Consider the following 14,868-nt stretch of genomic DNA (forward strand, 5'->3'; position numbering starts at 1 on the left):
TTATAAATATTATTATAAATAACACTCACGAGCATCGTTCAGACAGGAGACGGCGTGTATGATTTCAAAGACATAATTTTTGTAAAGAACTATTTCGACAATTCATAGCTCTTAAAACGTATATCATTCCCTAGAGAACACGTATATTTCGAACATTTGTTCGCAGATTGGCGTGTGTTTAAGATCGAGCGTTTCCTTGGTGACGTCGAGATGCAGGTGGGATGGCAGGTAGACTATAAAACAATGTATCAGCACTTTGTTTCCCAGGGACCGGTCCGTGTATTTGGCAAGCGAAATGTGTTTGGTGTTGTAAAAGACATCCAATCTAACTGTATGCGACATCAGCCCGGTGTCGCAGAGGTGAACCAGAAAAGGGTATCGCCCGAACAGGGACTTGAACCCTGGACCCTCAGATTAAAAGTCTGATGCTCTACCGACTGAGCTATCCGGGCTTCGAGAGAACACAATCCAAGACAGATCACATTCAATCCGGGATTCCGTGAATTATATTGATTTGCAATATGCATTAGTGACATGAAACTGGGGTCGTGCGTCAATATATTGCTAATGTGAGCGTCCAATGTTGTAGAGGTTCGGCGAACAAAAGTCAACAAAATGAAAACCCGCATCAGACGGTTTTTATTGAGCTCACGCGGACTTCCGCAAACAGTGACAATGCTGTTTTCTAGCATGTATGACATTCAGTCTACAAAATACACGCTTCGGGAAATTAGAGCCACATTAATCTGAATGGAAAGGGAAACGAAAAAGGAAACGTAGAGACAGATTACCATCTGGGACGCGACTTCCTTGTTTTGCGGAAGAAACTACGGCAAGTCGGAAGTCCGGGGATGTTGGCGGTTTGACTTATCTGCTGTTCCTCTTGCACATATATGACGCTTCTTGGATTTATATTGCGTTTGTGTTGAGCCAGAACAACATGTTAGCTAATATTGCCATCGCTGGCCGTCAAGGTCGCGGCGCGTGGTCGAATTTGTCCCGTCTTTCACGTAAAGCGTCCACAGACGACGGGCGTTCGAGAGCTAACACGCCGCGCTGCAACTCTGCCCGTCCACCACACGAGGTCAGTCGTCACTCATGGAACCCCAAGGTAAGAGCAACGGCCTGTGTATCGAAGCTAATACGATCTGGCGGTTAACTAACGCTGGGTCTCTTCAAGGTTCCGAGGGCACCGACGTGGGAGCCGGTACCTGAGAGCCAGCTGCCTCCGGTAAACCTAGATCCACACCCGTGTATGTATGTAGAGATAGGAGGAAGTGGAGCCAACATTTGTCCCAGCTCCCCAGGGCAAGAGGGAGGGGACGCCCAGAAACAGATCTGTTTAATTTGAAATATAGTAGGTAGATTTCACCACAACAAAGCAGAAGTGCCATCCTCATATTTATAGATCAGCACTTTCTCTGGCGCCACGTTGAGGGCAGACTTTAAAAACAGTAAGGTTGTGATAATTTACTGAACCCGCCTCCTCGTTCCATCAGCCAGTTGTCTCATGTGATGGGAGCCTGGATGATCGCTGGCGTACGGAGCCCTGGAAGTGACATGCATGTGTTATTTTTTTGGACGTGGCATGCATGACTTTATTTTTTTATCCTGAGATAACAGTTATCTTGAGATAATTTATATCTCAAGATACACTCGTAAATGCCAGCACATGCATAGCTGCCTCTCTGGCAAAGCATTTCGTATACGTCCCCCTGGAACCACTATGTCACCCATGGCTTCATAACCGTTCCTCAACGTTGTCATTCACTGTCTGCAAGTCAGAATATTGCCAACGGCAAAGTCTTTGCGCTTTTAACCCTCTGATCAAGTGCCCTCTCCTCAAAATAATACCACATGTGGCCAAGCTATACGTATTGGAATTGGCATGCATGACTTTGTTTTTTATTTCTCGAGATAACTGTTACCTTGTGATAATTTGGATCTTGACATGATTTTTATCTCAAAATACAATTGTATATGTCAGCGCATGCGTAACTGCCACTCTGGCAAAGCATTTCGTATACGTCCACCTGGAACCACTATCAGAATCAGAAACAAATTCATTGCCATGGTCAGTGGGGATTCCACCAACTAGGAAAGTGCTTCAGAATAAAGTGCTGTCAATAAAAAAGTAATAATAATAACAATAATAATAATGGCTTCGTAACTGTTCGACAACGTTGTCATTCACTGTCTACAAGTCAGAATATTGCAGACGGCAAAGTCTCTGCGCTTTTAACCCTCTGATCAAATGCCTTCTCCTCAAAATAATACCACATGTGGTCAAGCTATACGTATTGGAATTGGCATGCATGACTTTATTTTTTTTATCCCAAGATAACAGTTATATCAGATCATTTTGGATGTCGAGATAAATTTTATCTTGTGATAATAAAAAAAATAAAGTCATGCATGTCACTCCCTGGGCTTCGTGGTGGCAGTTTCTATGAGGCTATAAATACCTTTTTTATGAGTCCACTCTCTTTTTCTCTACCACATATGACGATATTACACTTGCATTGCAGAGATTCATGCTATCATTTAAAGTTCAGCGCTGTCCCATTTTCATGGTTTGACCCAAATACACTCCCAGGTTTTCAGGTGAGCAGCTCACTTCCAGTGCCTTCCTTTTGTTTGGTCCGACAGGCTACCCGAGTGCCTGCTGACCTGGTGGACAAGCTGGAGCGGCTGGCCTTGGTGGACTTCCGCACCAAGCAGGGGGTGGAATGTTTGGAAAAAGCCATTCGATTTGTTGACCAGCTTCATGTTGTTGACACCTCGGGAGTCGAGCCCATGGACTCGGTTCTAGAAGACAGGTACTGGAATACATGTAGGACCTAGTTTCAGTATTTAGCTTCATGAAGTTGCTGACTTGACAGTGTACATTCTTATCCAGTTGTTCTCTCCTGCTCCCCATGCTTCACTCAGCTGAGCGATACGAGACATCTGAGTCATGAGTCAAAATCCAATGACGTCATCTGTGCTAGAAGCTTGACACGCCTCGGAAAGTACCGGTGGTGGCACTTGCACTCACCACTACATTTACTGCTTTCCATTCTGCTGGAAATCCTTGTTTTCTTTGGCGATCATTTTCAGGGAAACCCCAGAACAGAGTCCTCAGCACATCAGAGGATTTACTTTTACCTCGACATTGCAGGAAAACAACTTCACTTGTGTACTTCATATTGTGTATTGTCGATTATTAACAGCCTCTCTGTCAAAACCAAGTCTATAATGCTCTGCCACTGTCTTGAAATAATGTCTCTTAAATATATGGCTGGAAAGTCAACAATAATAATCAGACCCTGGAGCTGCAAATGTCTCCTGGTCCGTGCATAATGTCTTACGTCTCGCGGCTCCTTTCAATGGCCCCCTAACCTCTGCCCAGGAGCCTGCACTTGAGAGGTGACGCGGTCAGCGAAGGGGACCAGGCTGCACAGCTGTTGCAGCTCTCCAAACAGACGGTGGAAGAATATTTTGTGGCTCCTCCAGGTGAGATGATCTGCTGCTCCCCACACAGAGCAAGTAAAACACGGTTTTATGAAAAGATTTTTTTTGGAGAATTCTGTTATACAGAGGTGGGTAGTGACATACTGTGGCTTTTGTGAAGGACCAATGAACGAAGGGATGAAGACAAAGATGATGTGAGAAATGATGATGTGTGTGGGAAATGTACCAGAACTGCACTGTGTATTATTTATTTGTATATAGATTCATGAAAAGATTCTGAAAGTATATCATGCAAGAACTATGAAGTAAACGTGCAAATGTGATACGACACATCCACTTTTTTTCAGGTCATTGAACTGAACTGAAAAGATCAAACAGGAGTTTAATCCAAAAACAAAGAACCTTACCTAGTTGTGTTTTGATACGAACTCATAGTCCGTAGTCTGACCTCCATTTTGAAAGGTTTTCCTACATAACTGTTTATTTTTTTGGCAGGAAATATTCCTTTACCGAAGAGGGAAGAGAGGGGCCCCGGGCTGAGGAACGACTCGGAACTGTGATGTTGAAGAACACTGCTTTAGGAAGGTGGAAATATAGTAGTTGCTAAAGGCAATATCACAAACAGAACTGCTCAAATAAATATGTATTTTTGTTTTGTTGACTGTGATGGCACTTGTTTGCTTTTGTTGTGTTGGGGACGATTGCGTCTTTCTCTGATCTGGAACATTCTAAAACGTGAGGAAAGGAAACAGAAAGCACAACAATGAGGAGAGTGGAAAACGAAACTTAGGGCAGTGGGCGGAGAATCAGCTGATATAAATGAGGCAGCGGACGGAGCGCAGTTAGAAGCGCCCTCTTCGTCTTCATCTCATCGCGTCAACAACAAGGCTACTGGTAGGAAGAAGTGTTAGAATTGTCCACCGACTGGAGTTTTAACGCTGGTTTGTTCGCAGAAGTCATGGAAATCGTCATCTCCCTGCTGGACGGCAGGTCCGTCCCGCTGCACGTGAACCCTAACGACACGGTGTCCGACCTGAAGCGGCTCATCCAAACCAAACTGAACATCCCCGTTTACCTCCAGAAGCTGGTGTTCGTCAACGGCACCAAGACGCCGCTCAGCGATGACTCTCGGACTCTAAGCTCCTACGGCGTTCGCTCCGGATCTCACGTGTCTCTGCTGGTGGTCGAGCGAACCACCTTCCAGATTTTCCTCCGGAGAGACACCGGCACCAACACGTACGACGTGACCGGCGACGAGACGGTGGAGGATTTCAAGCGGAAGGTGGAGAAGCGGGAGAAGGTCCCGGTGAGTCAGCAGAATCTGGTCTATGGAGGCAGAGTGATGACCGGCGGCAAACTGTCGGATTACAACGTCCAGGAGGGCAGCACCATCGACCTGAACCTGCGCCTGCGAGGAGGCTGAACTCAGCGACCCGCCTCCACACGATTAGTAATTATTTAATACGGACACATTCCTCTCATGTGCATGACGTCTGCTGTCAAGGTTTCATGTTCTAATAAAGTTTAGAATCCGCGCTGTCTCAGCTCCGTCTTTGGCCCCAGCCGAGTTGCGCGGGAACTGGGATTTTAAATGAAGTCATTTCATGATTCGTGCCGAGCTCACAGAGCCGTACCGCTTTAGGACAGTCACGTGACTGTGTCGACTCGTCGAAGACGCGCAGAGCTGTGTTTGTAAGGAATCTGTCAACAGGATGCAACTGCTGAAACAATCTGATCTCACGGTTCCTTGTGAATATCTTTGTGGAACTAGGGGGCAGCTCCAAGGGAAAGTTGTCTGCCGTGTGGGACCATTTTGATCTCCAGTCGGAGAACAATGTATTTATTTCAACCTGTACCCAGTTTGTCTCAGATTGTCGACTTGTCTTGTTCCATTCTAATTCAAATTCATTTCAAGGTATAATTTAATTTCAAAAATTAAAAAACATTGGATGATCTATTATTTATTTTAATAAAAACGTGTTTCACATTATGATACATGCTCACACTATTTAACGATATGGAATAATAATGAATGCATAAATTATTATTATTATAAATTATTATACATCAAATCAGTCTGTCAAGTCGGTTGCCTGCAGGGATTTTAATGTCCAGCAGGTGTCAGTATTCAGTGACACAATATCAACACAGTATCGGCACAGTGTGTCATTGTGTCGAAACACTTTATGATGCCTCATTTACCCATCACTAATAGCTGATAATATATATCATGTAAATGTGGAGGGAAAGTACTTCAATGGGAACTTCCATTTTACTACCGGGCCATTTTGAGGCTTTATTGGTGACTTTATGTATGTGTCATGAGCCTATGAAGGGTCGGAAATGAAAGTGAGTCCACACTACAAACCAAGTCACACATGTTTGAAATGTTTAATCATTAATATTCCACATATTTTAATGAAGAAAACACAGTGGTTTTAAATGAATAAGAGCACTTCCATCTTTTTCAGCAGTTGTAAATGCAGCATTAAAATGTAACCACTGCGCTCAAAATCGATGCGTTGGCAGGTTAAACTGCGATTCTTGGTTTGTTGGCTCTGCCTCAGCTTTGGTGGAACCTGTGGGGAGCTTCACTTCCTCACAGTCGCGAGGTAGGCGTACCAAAAGAAGGCCACCACGTTGGCGAAGAGCACTCGAAACTGGAAGAAATCAAGGGGCCCGTTACAAATTGGCATCATGAAAACCAGTCGGTGCAGGTCCAGTCCAGTTGATGGGCCACTGTCGTAGTACAGTGGTACCTCGGTTCTCGCCCACAATCCGTTCCAGATGGCCGCTCGAGAAGCGATTTGTTCGAAATCTGAATCGATTTTTCCCATTACAATGAATGGAAAAAGAAATAGTGCGTTCCAAGCCTTAAAATAGTCTTTTGTAGGAGTGAATGTAGAGTGTCTGCTGCAGGTGCGCTGTTCCTCTATGTGTGTGGCCGCTGCATGTGGGAGGGGTTGCCGAGTGAGTGACATCTGTCCAGAAGTGAAGAGGTGCCCGGTGCGTGTCCTGCTCTGAATGTGCGCTTCTGTGCAGTTTGGCTGTGACAAAGTCATAAACCAAGTAACGCTCTGTCCCAGACTCGCCTCATCCCTGTCCCAGCTCCAGCCCACAACAGGACATCAAACCCTGGAGTGAGCGCTCCAGCCTCGGAGGTGTGGAGAGCGGTCCAGTGCGGAGACTGGAAATGTTTTACACCTCAATATGAAGAAAAAACAGTCAGTAAATGTAGCTAACGGGACACGTCTGCATACAGAGGCTGCGTTATACACACTAACAAAGCACGTTGTGGGTCAGCTGATCGATCTGCGCATGTTATGGTTTTTCCAGCTTTTTTCGGGGGGCGTTGGAGTTCTGGATTTTTGTTTGAAATCCGAAGCAAAAAATCTCGAAATTTTTGTTCGAACTCTGATTTGTTCGAAGTCAGGGACGTTCGAAAACCGAGGTACCACTGTATATATCACCAAGTCATGTGGGCCAGTAGGCTCCTACTGAGACTCCAAGTTAGTAAAGCCGGGTCACCCTTTGTTATGACACACTACTGGCAGCCAATGGAGAGAGTTGCTTTCTCTTGGTCCAAAACTTTATCTAAAGGCCGCTCACGTTTACAATAATAAATGGTGTGGATACACAGAAATAGGTTCCCCCCAGTCATCATCAGACATTGCTGTTCACCAACTTGAAGGTACAGTAGAAACCGTCATGCCCATGCATGGCACACACTTTGAAATTCGCTGGACTGATAACTTCCATATCAGATGGAGAACACACCTGGACTGGTACAAAGTTGACATTGACAAACTGGAATGGAGTCCAAACTCTCCAGTTCATCTTCAGCGCCGTCCAGTAAGTTCTTCTCATCTTCTTCTCGAAATCCTCCCATCCTTTCACCTGTTTATACAAGATGACGACGACACAAACTTACTCTTCTTCACCATTACATAGAAACACAATAAACACGCAGGATCAATACCATTCTACGTTTAAAAGATATATGATGCCGTGAACCCCACAGAGGTCACTCACCTCCAGGATGTTCATCACAAAGAAGAAGATCAGCAGGAACCCTGGTGCAAAAACGAGTCGATCCAGCATGAGACGTTTGAGGAGGCAGTGGGGGTCTGTGCTGGGGATCCACGCCTCCATCAGCTGGTAGAAGAAGTGGCTGACTGGACCAGTGATCAGTAGGCTGGAACAGGAAGAGACAGCTGAAGTGACCACCAAAAACCCAAGCTCCGTATCAAGACACAGGACCAGTTTTGGCCCTGGGATCTTCCTCAGAACCGGTTTCACTCATTCATGGAAGAGCTCCGCTGGGATACAATGGAGGGGGAAGGTCTGCTGCTACAGTACTTTTGAAACCTCTTTTACTGAAGATGTGTGAGTAAATATGTCATTGTTTGTTATCGGCCTGCAGCACAAGACAGTCACGACCTCTGGTAACACTGTGTTTTCAAAAATCTCACCCGTAGATTGCGTAACGGGCAGGTCCGGCTGCGTCCATCTTGCTGACAGCTGCTCCATTTTTGGCCTTTTTTCTGGACTCTAGATACTGTGAGAGGATATTTCCCAGGGCAGAGATCACAGCACTGAAAACGGACACAAGAGCTATCATGCAGTTTCCACTGATGTACCTGTTCAGACCATCACTGTGATCGGTTCATCACCGTCCATTCAAGCTCCAAGGGAGGTCGTTTACACGCAATCTGATTGGCTGCAGCCAGTCGGCTGACAGTCTTTGAGGCTAACTTTTAAGCGAACTGGCCAATAGGTAAACAGTAACTTCAGACCATTTCAGGCTGAGACGTTAACGCGCCACCCGCGGGTCTCACACACACACCTGGTGACGGACTTGGTCAGGATCGGATATCTCTTGAGAAGGAACAGGTACTGGTGCAACAGACGCAGCTCCCGGACCGGCACACTTTGGACAGGCATCTCCTCTCGAGCCTCATGCACCACACTAACTTTGACGCGCTTCCAAACAACGCCTTCTGGCGCTTCCTGGTGACGTCATTGCACCACATGGGTTAACACGCCCCTCTCCTGAGGATCGAAAAAAAAGCAAGTTGATATTTTATTTCCTTACAAAACACAAGATTTAAATCGGGGTTTGCAGTCACACAAAGTCATTGTGTCTTCTTTTACTTGAAAAGGGTAATGGAAAAGTTCCTTTTAGCTTTTAATTTATTTATATTATGATTGTTTATTTTATTTATTGATTCCGGATTGACGTGAAAAACCTTACCAGACTTCCCTGCAGGAGAATTCTCTCTCACTGGAACACAAATTTACTACAGGTGGGTTTGGGGGGAATCAGGGATCACAGGATGTGTCTGTGCAGCGTCCTTGATCACCATGGCAACCAGCATTTTCCATCAATGCGGTAATTCACTTTTGATAAGTCGGTTTAGTAAGATCTAAAGTCAGAAGTTGAATCTCCTCATTGAAGCCTAACTATGTTCATGTAGTAGCGAGTGGAGCCAACACTACCGTGCAGCATTGCCCAGTCTTTTGCTGCTGATCTCTGCAAGCCATGTTCATTATGAAATGAATGGATGAATTGAAGAATCTGAATAAGAAGCCAAGAACCACAGCGCTCCTAAAATATAACCAAACATGCCACTATTTTATTTTATTGTTTCCATCTTTGAAAATAAAAGTCAGGAGTGAAAATATAAAACCTTTAATGAGCTTAATGCAGGGCAACTAACAAGAACATATTTACATCAACTGAAGACAAGAACAAGATGAGACGGTCTTATAAAGTATATCAGCACTCGACAGCTGGATCGGAAGCTCCCAACAGGATCAAAGTGACTTCCAGTCGATAGGGGACTTTCCAGACTTCTCCAGCAGCTCGTTGGCCTTGGAGAAATGTTTACAGCCAAAGAACCCACGGTGAGCAGAGAGGGGAGAGGGATGGACAGCCTGCAGCACGTGGTGGCGCTTCTGTGAATAAAGAGACTGTTGTGATATCACGTCCAAGTCAACGCAACACACCACGATGGAAGCCACCACTACAGCGACAGAAATTCACATTTTATTGTGAAAAAAATGAAGCCTAAACAGTTTCATTGAACTTTTAACTCTACTTGTAGTAAGTAACTAATGAAATACAAGCAAGACCCACATTCAGTTTCGAAGTCCGGCAGTAATTGTATAAAAACAATTCATATAAATTATTATTTTAGTTTAAAATTAAGGGGGACACAAAACACCTGATGATCTCAAGAAGCTTCATAACAGCCTCAAGAGATAACTCTACGTAAAACATACCCTGTTGATAGCAGCTCCTTTCTTCTGAGCATAGGAACCCCACAGCATGAAGACCAGGCCTTCCAGGTTGCTGCTGAGCCACTGCACCACCGCGTCAGTGAACGTCTCCCAGCCTTTGTCTTTGTGGGAGTTGGCCTGATGCGCCCGGACGGTCAACACAGCATTGAGGAGCAACACGCCTGGTGACACCGACAACACAGCGAGACAACCTCAACATCTGCTCCTCCCAAAACGTGCTGGCAGTTTAACGCCTCGTCGAGCACCTTGTTTGGCCCATCCGGTCAGATCTCCGTGTTTCGGGTGCTCAAAGCCTTCTATGTCAGAGGTCAGTTCTTTGTACATGTTCTCCAAACTACCGTTTAGGAAACAAGAAACATTACATTGGGTAAATAAGTATATAACAATAATAACAACATACTTCAGCAGCAGCATGTCAATAATCCTACTACAGTGGTACCTCGGTTCTCGACCACAATCCGTCCCAGACGGCCGTTCGAGAAGCGAATTGTTCGAAATCTGAATCGATTTTTCCCATTGCAATGAATGGAAAAAGAAATAATGCGTTCCAAGCCTTAAAACAGGCTTTTGTAGGAGTGAATGTAGAGTGTCTGCTGCAGGTGCGCTGTTCCTCTATGTGTGTGGCAGCTGCATGTGGGAGGGGTTGCCGAGTGAGTGACGTCTCTCCAGAAGTGAAGAGGTGCCCGGTGCGTGTCCAGCTCTGAATGTGCGCTTCTGTGCAGTTTGGCTGTGACAAAGTCATAAACCAAGTCACGCTCTGTCCCAGACTCGCCTCATCCCTGTCCCAGCTCCAGCCCACAACAGGACATCAAACCCTGGAGCTCCAGCCTCGGAGGTGTGGAGAGTGAGCGCCTCCCCTGTGACACTCTACCATGGTCCAGTGAGGAGACAGGAAAGGTTTTACACCTCAATATGAAGAAAAAACAGTCAGTAAATGTAGCTAACGGGACACGTCTGCATACAGAGGCAGCGTTATACACAATAACAAAGTGCATCTTGGGTCAGCTGATCGGTCCGCAACGTTATGTTTTTTCTGGCTTTTTTCGGGGGGCGTTCGAGTTCTGGATTTTCGTTCGAAATCAGAAGCAAAAAAAATCTCGAAATTTTTGTTCGAACTCCGGGACATTGGAAAACCGAGGTACCACTGTAATTTTACTGGTTTGTAATTTCATGTCACTTCAGTCATAGAGTGATTCGGCCAGTAGATGGCGCCGTGACCAACACAGTTGGGGTCTTGGTTGGTCAGAGGGCACTCAAAGAGGGAACCCTTGGTTACCTGGGTGGAGGCGACACTGGTCTCCTGACACTGAAGCACAGCCCATGAGCTTGATTGGGTCCATGGTACGGGTCCTGGCCCAGAATCACCACCTTGATCTGCGGTGAATGAAATTCCTCCAGTTAACAACTGTAGGGTAGATGAAGGTATGACCTTTATACATGGATTTTTCTCTGGAAAAACCTTCAAATGAAAGGAAGCCATCCATAACTAGTATCATCAGGAGTAACTAAGCAAGAATGTAATGAGTGCGTAGTGCTTAAATGACGCGGGTGTACTCACATCTGTGACGTCACACATCTGCGTCCAGGTGAAGACGTCTTCAGCAGGTGGGTAAACAGTGTGTCGGTTCCGCTCGTCACTTACAAACTGCATCAACTGACCAAACCCCAAGCAATGTGAGTCAGCAGAGTTAGAAAAGCACAAGCGTGTACTTGTACTCTGCTTACTTGTTTGAAATACGGCTTGCCGAACTCGGGCGACAGCGCCTGTCTCCAGCTCTCTCCGAACCCAGGGGGCGTCCGGCCGGATGTCAGTTTCTCCAGCGCGAGTTTCTTGTTGCGGGTCATTCTGTCCACTTCCTCCGGAGACAGCGGCGCTTCATGCGACCCGGACGGCTCCGAGGCCTTGCGCTTCCGCTGCATGTTTTTAGTGCAGGCGGCGAGATGGAGAAGAGGTGAGATGCGAGCGACTGGCCTCTTAAAGTCGCGCAATCTGAGCGTCAACATGACTCTGCAAGCAGCGTGGTGACCGCGGCGCGTTCAAGAGCAGTGAGGAAATGACACCGGTTGCTGCACGAGTGTCTGCCATCACAGTGACGAGCAAAGTGTGGGACGAGTGTTTGAAAGTGCGTCGCTTACCGCATCTTTGCCAGCCTCGCCTGTCGCCGTCAACACCGTGCAGACTTTTTTGGCGACCGGTGAGAAAAACGAGTTGATAGTCTTCTGTCCAATCATTTGGATCGTGGGGGTTTGACTTTCTTCAAATGAATACAAATATGGACTATCAAAAGAAGCTCGTAGTGTTGAGTCCACCCGCCTATTACGCGCCAAATCTAGAACGGAAGCAGTAATATGCTAATGAGCTGTGCGGCGTTCAATGCCTTCCGTTGTTTGCAGGCAGCGTAGCGTTATATTCATCATCATTTTAGCTTCACCGTCCATATAACCGGCGACAAAGTGAGTGGCTGTCATTTTGACCTGCGCTCTAGTTTTCCCTGTTTATTGCGAGATGGGCTATAAGTAGAAGAGGCTGGCAAATGTAAGAGTGGGAACCGAGGGAGGCGTTTAATAACTAGATAGATGCCAAACATACAGAAGAATTCGTTAAAGAACGGACTCCTACGCTCCAAAATAAAGATCACTTGGATTAACAATGGATTTCTTCAAGTCTTCGCCATCTTTTCGTGTCAAGTTTGATGAAGAGAATGTGATCCAAAACAAATAATGGTGGTGAGTCACAAGACGAGGAGAGTGGCACCGTACTTACTGGCATCTTGTGTGTGGTGGTGGTGGTGGTGGTGGTGCTGTATCAAATGGATACGTTTTCCAAGGTTTCTCCACTGAACACGGCACACTCCCTGGACGTGACTGGTTAGATCACATTCCCTGCACACAAGTGGTTTGTCCAGAAATGAACTATATAAAGTCCCTGGCATCTGCTTTAAAAATGGCCCTCGAAAAGGGGAGGGATCATGTAACTTCATCTGACTATTGAAGAAATAGCAGCACCGATGGAGTAGAAATAGCAAAGCCAGGCATCAAAAGTCAGTGAAACTCACTCAGAATGTTGATGTGTTTCCAGATCTCCGATAGTGATGTGAAGAACCACAGCCATGGAGCGCTCACTGGGCCAACATTCTTCTGATGCTGATGATGGTAGCTCAAAGGCCATCAAACTGGACAGTAACGAGTGGGAGACACAGCAGGCGGAGGAGGATCCTGCAGAGTTCTCGAGCCCGATTCCCTGGCAGAAGATAGAGGCGGAAGGACTCGATTGTGACTATGCGCTGCTGTTCTCCAAGGAGGAAGCAGAGCAGCTGTTCACAAAGCTTGAAGAGGAAGTTGTATACGCGACAGGTAAAGTCATCTTCAGTCCAGATAGGTGCTTTAGTTGAGCAAGTGCTGTATTCTACAGGGGAAGAATCCAAGGTCCATGTGTTTGGGAAGCTCTGCAACATTCCCAGGAAGCAGGCCACATATGGAGATGCTGGGCTGAAGTACACCTACTCCGGAGTGGCGCGTCTGGCCTGCGCCTGGACCCCGACTTTGGAATACATCCGGGATAAAGTCACCAAAGCAACAGGACAGATATTTAATTTTGTCTTGGTGAACAGGTGAGACAGGAAGCAGCTCCTGGTGTGGGAAGTCATATTGATCATTTTACCCCGCAGGTACAAAGACGGTCAGGACCACATGGGGGAGCATCGCGATGATGAGAAAGAGCTGGACCCTCTCTGTCCCATCGCCTCAGTCTCTTTCGGAGCAGCTCGGGATTTTATCTTCCGACACAGGGACGCTCGAGGGAAGCACAGCTGCCGGCAGATAGACCCGGTCAAGCTGGAGCTGGCCCCGGGCAGCCTGCTGCTCATGAACGCTCCCACTAACACGCTCTGGTACCACAGTCTGCCTGTACGCAAGAGGGTTCTACAACCTCGTGTCAACCTGACCTTTCGGCGCATTCTGCCCGACCGCAAAAAACTCTGATGTTCAAGGAATGTTCCCTGTGAGGACACGTTGAAGCCCGAAACACAATGTGCTGAAAAAGAAAAGCGTGCTGAAGTTGAAACTCCCTGCTGGACTGGTAAAGGTTTGCCTTATATATTTACACTAAGAATGCATTAATGATGACATTTTTAAAATAAAGAACGGGAATGTAAAATCTCTGCTCTGTTTTTATGTGCAATTTGTTTGACAACACAATGGTTATATGTAAAAACATGAGCTGAAAGTGAAAAGAAATTCCCTTGGCTCTCAATTACTGATGCAACATGAGTTAAAAATGATCAAGTGTGAGTTTATATTATATATGCATTTTAATAACAGAAATGGAGTGGAAATGTTGGTATGCTGAAATATATAGTAGAATTCATTGTAAAAGCGCTGATGGCCTCACCAGAGCACAACTTTTCTCCTTCGGTTGATCTTTGGAATCTGTGTCAGAGAAGTTTCTACAGCATTCAAACCTTGGAGGTTATTAGTATCCAAGTCTTCTTTTTCAAGCCAAACTAGTTTGTGGATGCTTTGTTGAGCAGAAAACTACTGTTTTATTGCAATTATTTTTATTTTATATTATTTGCAGTTGTTCCAAGAGTACTACAGAATCTCAGCACGGATTTAAGAATTGTTTTTGTTTCTCAATTTTATCTATTAATTTACATGTTGCTCAAATACATATTGGCCATTTTACTAAAAGATATTTCTTAGACGTGAGGGTGACAAATCTGGGCCAGAACTGGCGCCACCTACTGGGTAAGAAGGGTAAGTCTCGCGATGTTTTTAGGAAATATTATTTGACCATCAGGTAAGATCATTTAACAGATTGAAAAGTTTGTGCAAATTTAAGAGGGTAAATTATACTCAGATTGTAGCTGCAGGAAGGATTTTTTGAAGAGCCATCACAACTCACATTGTGTTTGTGTGTGACTCAGACTAGAATCTCTGTCTTACCGTTTATTGAAAAATGTGGAAACTATTTCAGCCCACAGACTGGCTAGTGTCTCGAATACTGGTCTCTATTTTACCACAGCTCTCGACCAAACACAGAGCACATGTTTCAGGTGCATTTTGGTTCGATAAGTTCGCTAAAACATGATTTGCGCCCAAACAATGCATTTT

The 14,868-nt window shown here is 45.6% G+C and overlaps 5 protein-coding genes and 1 non-coding gene across 9 annotated transcripts; 3 read left to right on the forward strand and 3 right to left on the reverse strand.

The window, feature by feature from the left end:
• Positions 1-379: 379 nt before the first annotated feature.
• On the reverse strand, positions 380-452 carry trnak-uuu (transfer RNA lysine (anticodon UUU)). The gene has a single exon. It is a non-coding gene; the product is annotated as a tRNA-Lys (tRNA).
• Positions 453-845: 393 nt separating this feature from the next.
• gatc (glutamyl-tRNA amidotransferase subunit C) lies at positions 846-4,319 on the forward strand. Of its 2 annotated transcripts, XM_053870898.1 has the most exons (6): positions 846-1,111; positions 1,181-1,231; positions 2,650-2,819; positions 3,392-3,495; positions 3,949-4,038; positions 4,194-4,319. In XM_053870898.1, exons 1-5 carry the CDS (start codon positions 941-943, stop codon positions 4,011-4,013), a joined length of 561 nt encoding a protein of 186 aa, XP_053726873.1. In that variant the 5' UTR covers positions 846-940; the 3' UTR covers positions 4,014-4,038; positions 4,194-4,319. The 2 variants fall into 2 exon arrangements, with proteins under 2 accessions (XP_053726873.1, XP_053726872.1); XM_053870897.1 differs by lacking the exon at positions 4,194-4,319 and having other exon boundaries at positions 3,949-4,094.
• isg15 (ISG15 ubiquitin like modifier) lies at positions 4,198-4,987 on the forward strand. Its single transcript, XM_053870899.1, has 2 exons — positions 4,198-4,347; positions 4,407-4,987. Exon 2 carries the CDS (start codon positions 4,412-4,414, stop codon positions 4,874-4,876), a length of 465 nt encoding a protein of 154 aa, XP_053726874.1. The 5' UTR covers positions 4,198-4,347; positions 4,407-4,411; the 3' UTR covers positions 4,877-4,987.
• An 843-nt stretch (positions 4,988-5,830) lies between these two features.
• On the reverse strand, positions 5,831-8,458 carry pxmp2 (peroxisomal membrane protein 2). The gene is made up of 5 exons (XM_053871370.1): positions 8,300-8,458; positions 7,926-8,048; positions 7,486-7,648; positions 7,231-7,350; positions 5,831-6,113 (listed from the first exon to the last, which is right to left on the reverse strand). The coding sequence occupies exons 1-5, from the start codon at positions 8,395-8,397 to the stop codon at positions 6,045-6,047; spliced, it is 573 nt and encodes a 190-aa protein (XP_053727345.1). The 5' UTR covers positions 8,398-8,458; the 3' UTR covers positions 5,831-6,044.
• Positions 8,459-9,129: 671 nt separating this feature from the next.
• On the reverse strand, positions 9,130-12,678 carry unga (uracil DNA glycosylase a). Of its 2 annotated transcripts, none has more exons than XM_053870607.1 (7): positions 12,521-12,678; positions 11,482-11,670; positions 11,315-11,410; positions 11,033-11,130; positions 10,002-10,090; positions 9,739-9,917; positions 9,130-9,411 (listed from the first exon to the last, which is right to left on the reverse strand). In XM_053870607.1, exons 1-7 carry the CDS (start codon positions 12,524-12,526, stop codon positions 9,271-9,273), a joined length of 798 nt encoding a protein of 265 aa, XP_053726582.1. In that variant the 5' UTR covers positions 12,527-12,678; the 3' UTR covers positions 9,130-9,270. The 2 variants fall into 2 exon arrangements, with proteins under 2 accessions (XP_053726582.1, XP_053726579.1); XM_053870604.1 differs by lacking the exon at positions 12,521-12,678 and adding an exon at positions 11,893-12,479.
• alkbh2 (alkB homolog 2, alpha-ketoglutarate dependent dioxygenase) lies at positions 11,784-13,897 on the forward strand. 2 transcript variants are annotated; one of them, XM_053870608.1, is made up of 4 exons: positions 11,784-12,483; positions 12,836-13,110; positions 13,169-13,367; positions 13,425-13,897. In XM_053870608.1, exons 2-4 carry the CDS (start codon positions 12,867-12,869, stop codon positions 13,735-13,737), a joined length of 756 nt encoding a protein of 251 aa, XP_053726583.1. In that variant the 5' UTR covers positions 11,784-12,483; positions 12,836-12,866; the 3' UTR covers positions 13,738-13,897. The 2 variants fall into 2 exon arrangements, with proteins under 2 accessions (XP_053726583.1, XP_053726584.1); XM_053870609.1 differs by having other exon boundaries at positions 11,784-12,210.
• Positions 13,898-14,868: the final 971 nt, after the last annotated feature.

The sequence above is a fragment of the Synchiropus splendidus genome, chromosome 7, assembly GCF_027744825.2.
Source record: "Synchiropus splendidus isolate RoL2022-P1 chromosome 7, RoL_Sspl_1.0, whole genome shotgun sequence".
Lineage (NCBI taxonomy): Eukaryota > Metazoa > Chordata > Actinopteri > Syngnathiformes > Callionymidae > Synchiropus > Synchiropus splendidus.

Bases quoted from the DNA above. Each gene is read 5' to 3' on its own strand.
- gatc (XM_053870898.1), top strand. From the start codon at position 941: ATGTTAGCTAATATTGCCATCGCTGGCCGTCAAGGTCGCGGCGCGTGG. The intron at 1,112-1,180 runs GTAAGAGCAACG...GGTCTCTTCAAG, and splicing joins GTCACTCATGGAACCCCAAG to GTTCCGAGGGCACCGACGTG. The intron at 2,820-3,391 runs GTACTGGAATAC...ACCTCTGCCCAG, and splicing joins GACTCGGTTCTAGAAGACAG to GAGCCTGCACTTGAGAGGTG.
- isg15 (XM_053870899.1), top strand. From the start codon at position 4,412: ATGGAAATCGTCATCTCCCTGCTGGACGGCAGGTCCGTCCCGCTGCAC.
- pxmp2 (XM_053871370.1), bottom strand. From the start codon at position 8,397: ATGCCTGTCCAAAGTGTGCCGGTCCGGGAGCTGCGTCTGTTGCACCAG. The intron at 7,351-7,485 runs GTGAGTGACCTC...TTGTATAAACAG, and splicing joins TTGTGATGAACATCCTGGAG to GTGAAAGGATGGGAGGATTT. The intron at 6,114-7,230 runs GTGTGTTCTCCA...GATTTCTTCCAG, and splicing joins TCAACTTTGTACCAGTCCAG to TTTCGAGTGCTCTTCGCCAA.
- unga (XM_053870604.1), bottom strand. From the start codon at position 11,988: ATGATTGGACAGAAGACTATCAACTCGTTTTTCTCACCGGTCGCCAAA. The intron at 11,131-11,314 runs GTGAGTACACCC...CATTCACCGCAG, and splicing joins AGATGTGTGACGTCACAGAT to ATCAAGGTGGTGATTCTGGG. The intron at 9,412-9,738 runs GTATGTTTTACG...CTTTATTCACAG, and splicing joins AAGGAGCTGCTATCAACAGG to AAGCGCCACCACGTGCTGCA.
- alkbh2 (XM_053870608.1), top strand. From the start codon at position 12,867: ATGGAGCGCTCACTGGGCCAACATTCTTCTGATGCTGATGATGGTAGC. The intron at 13,111-13,168 runs GTAAAGTCATCT...TGTATTCTACAG, and splicing joins GGAAGTTGTATACGCGACAG to GGGAAGAATCCAAGGTCCAT. The intron at 13,368-13,424 runs GTGAGACAGGAA...TTTACCCCGCAG, and splicing joins AATTTTGTCTTGGTGAACAG to GTACAAAGACGGTCAGGACC.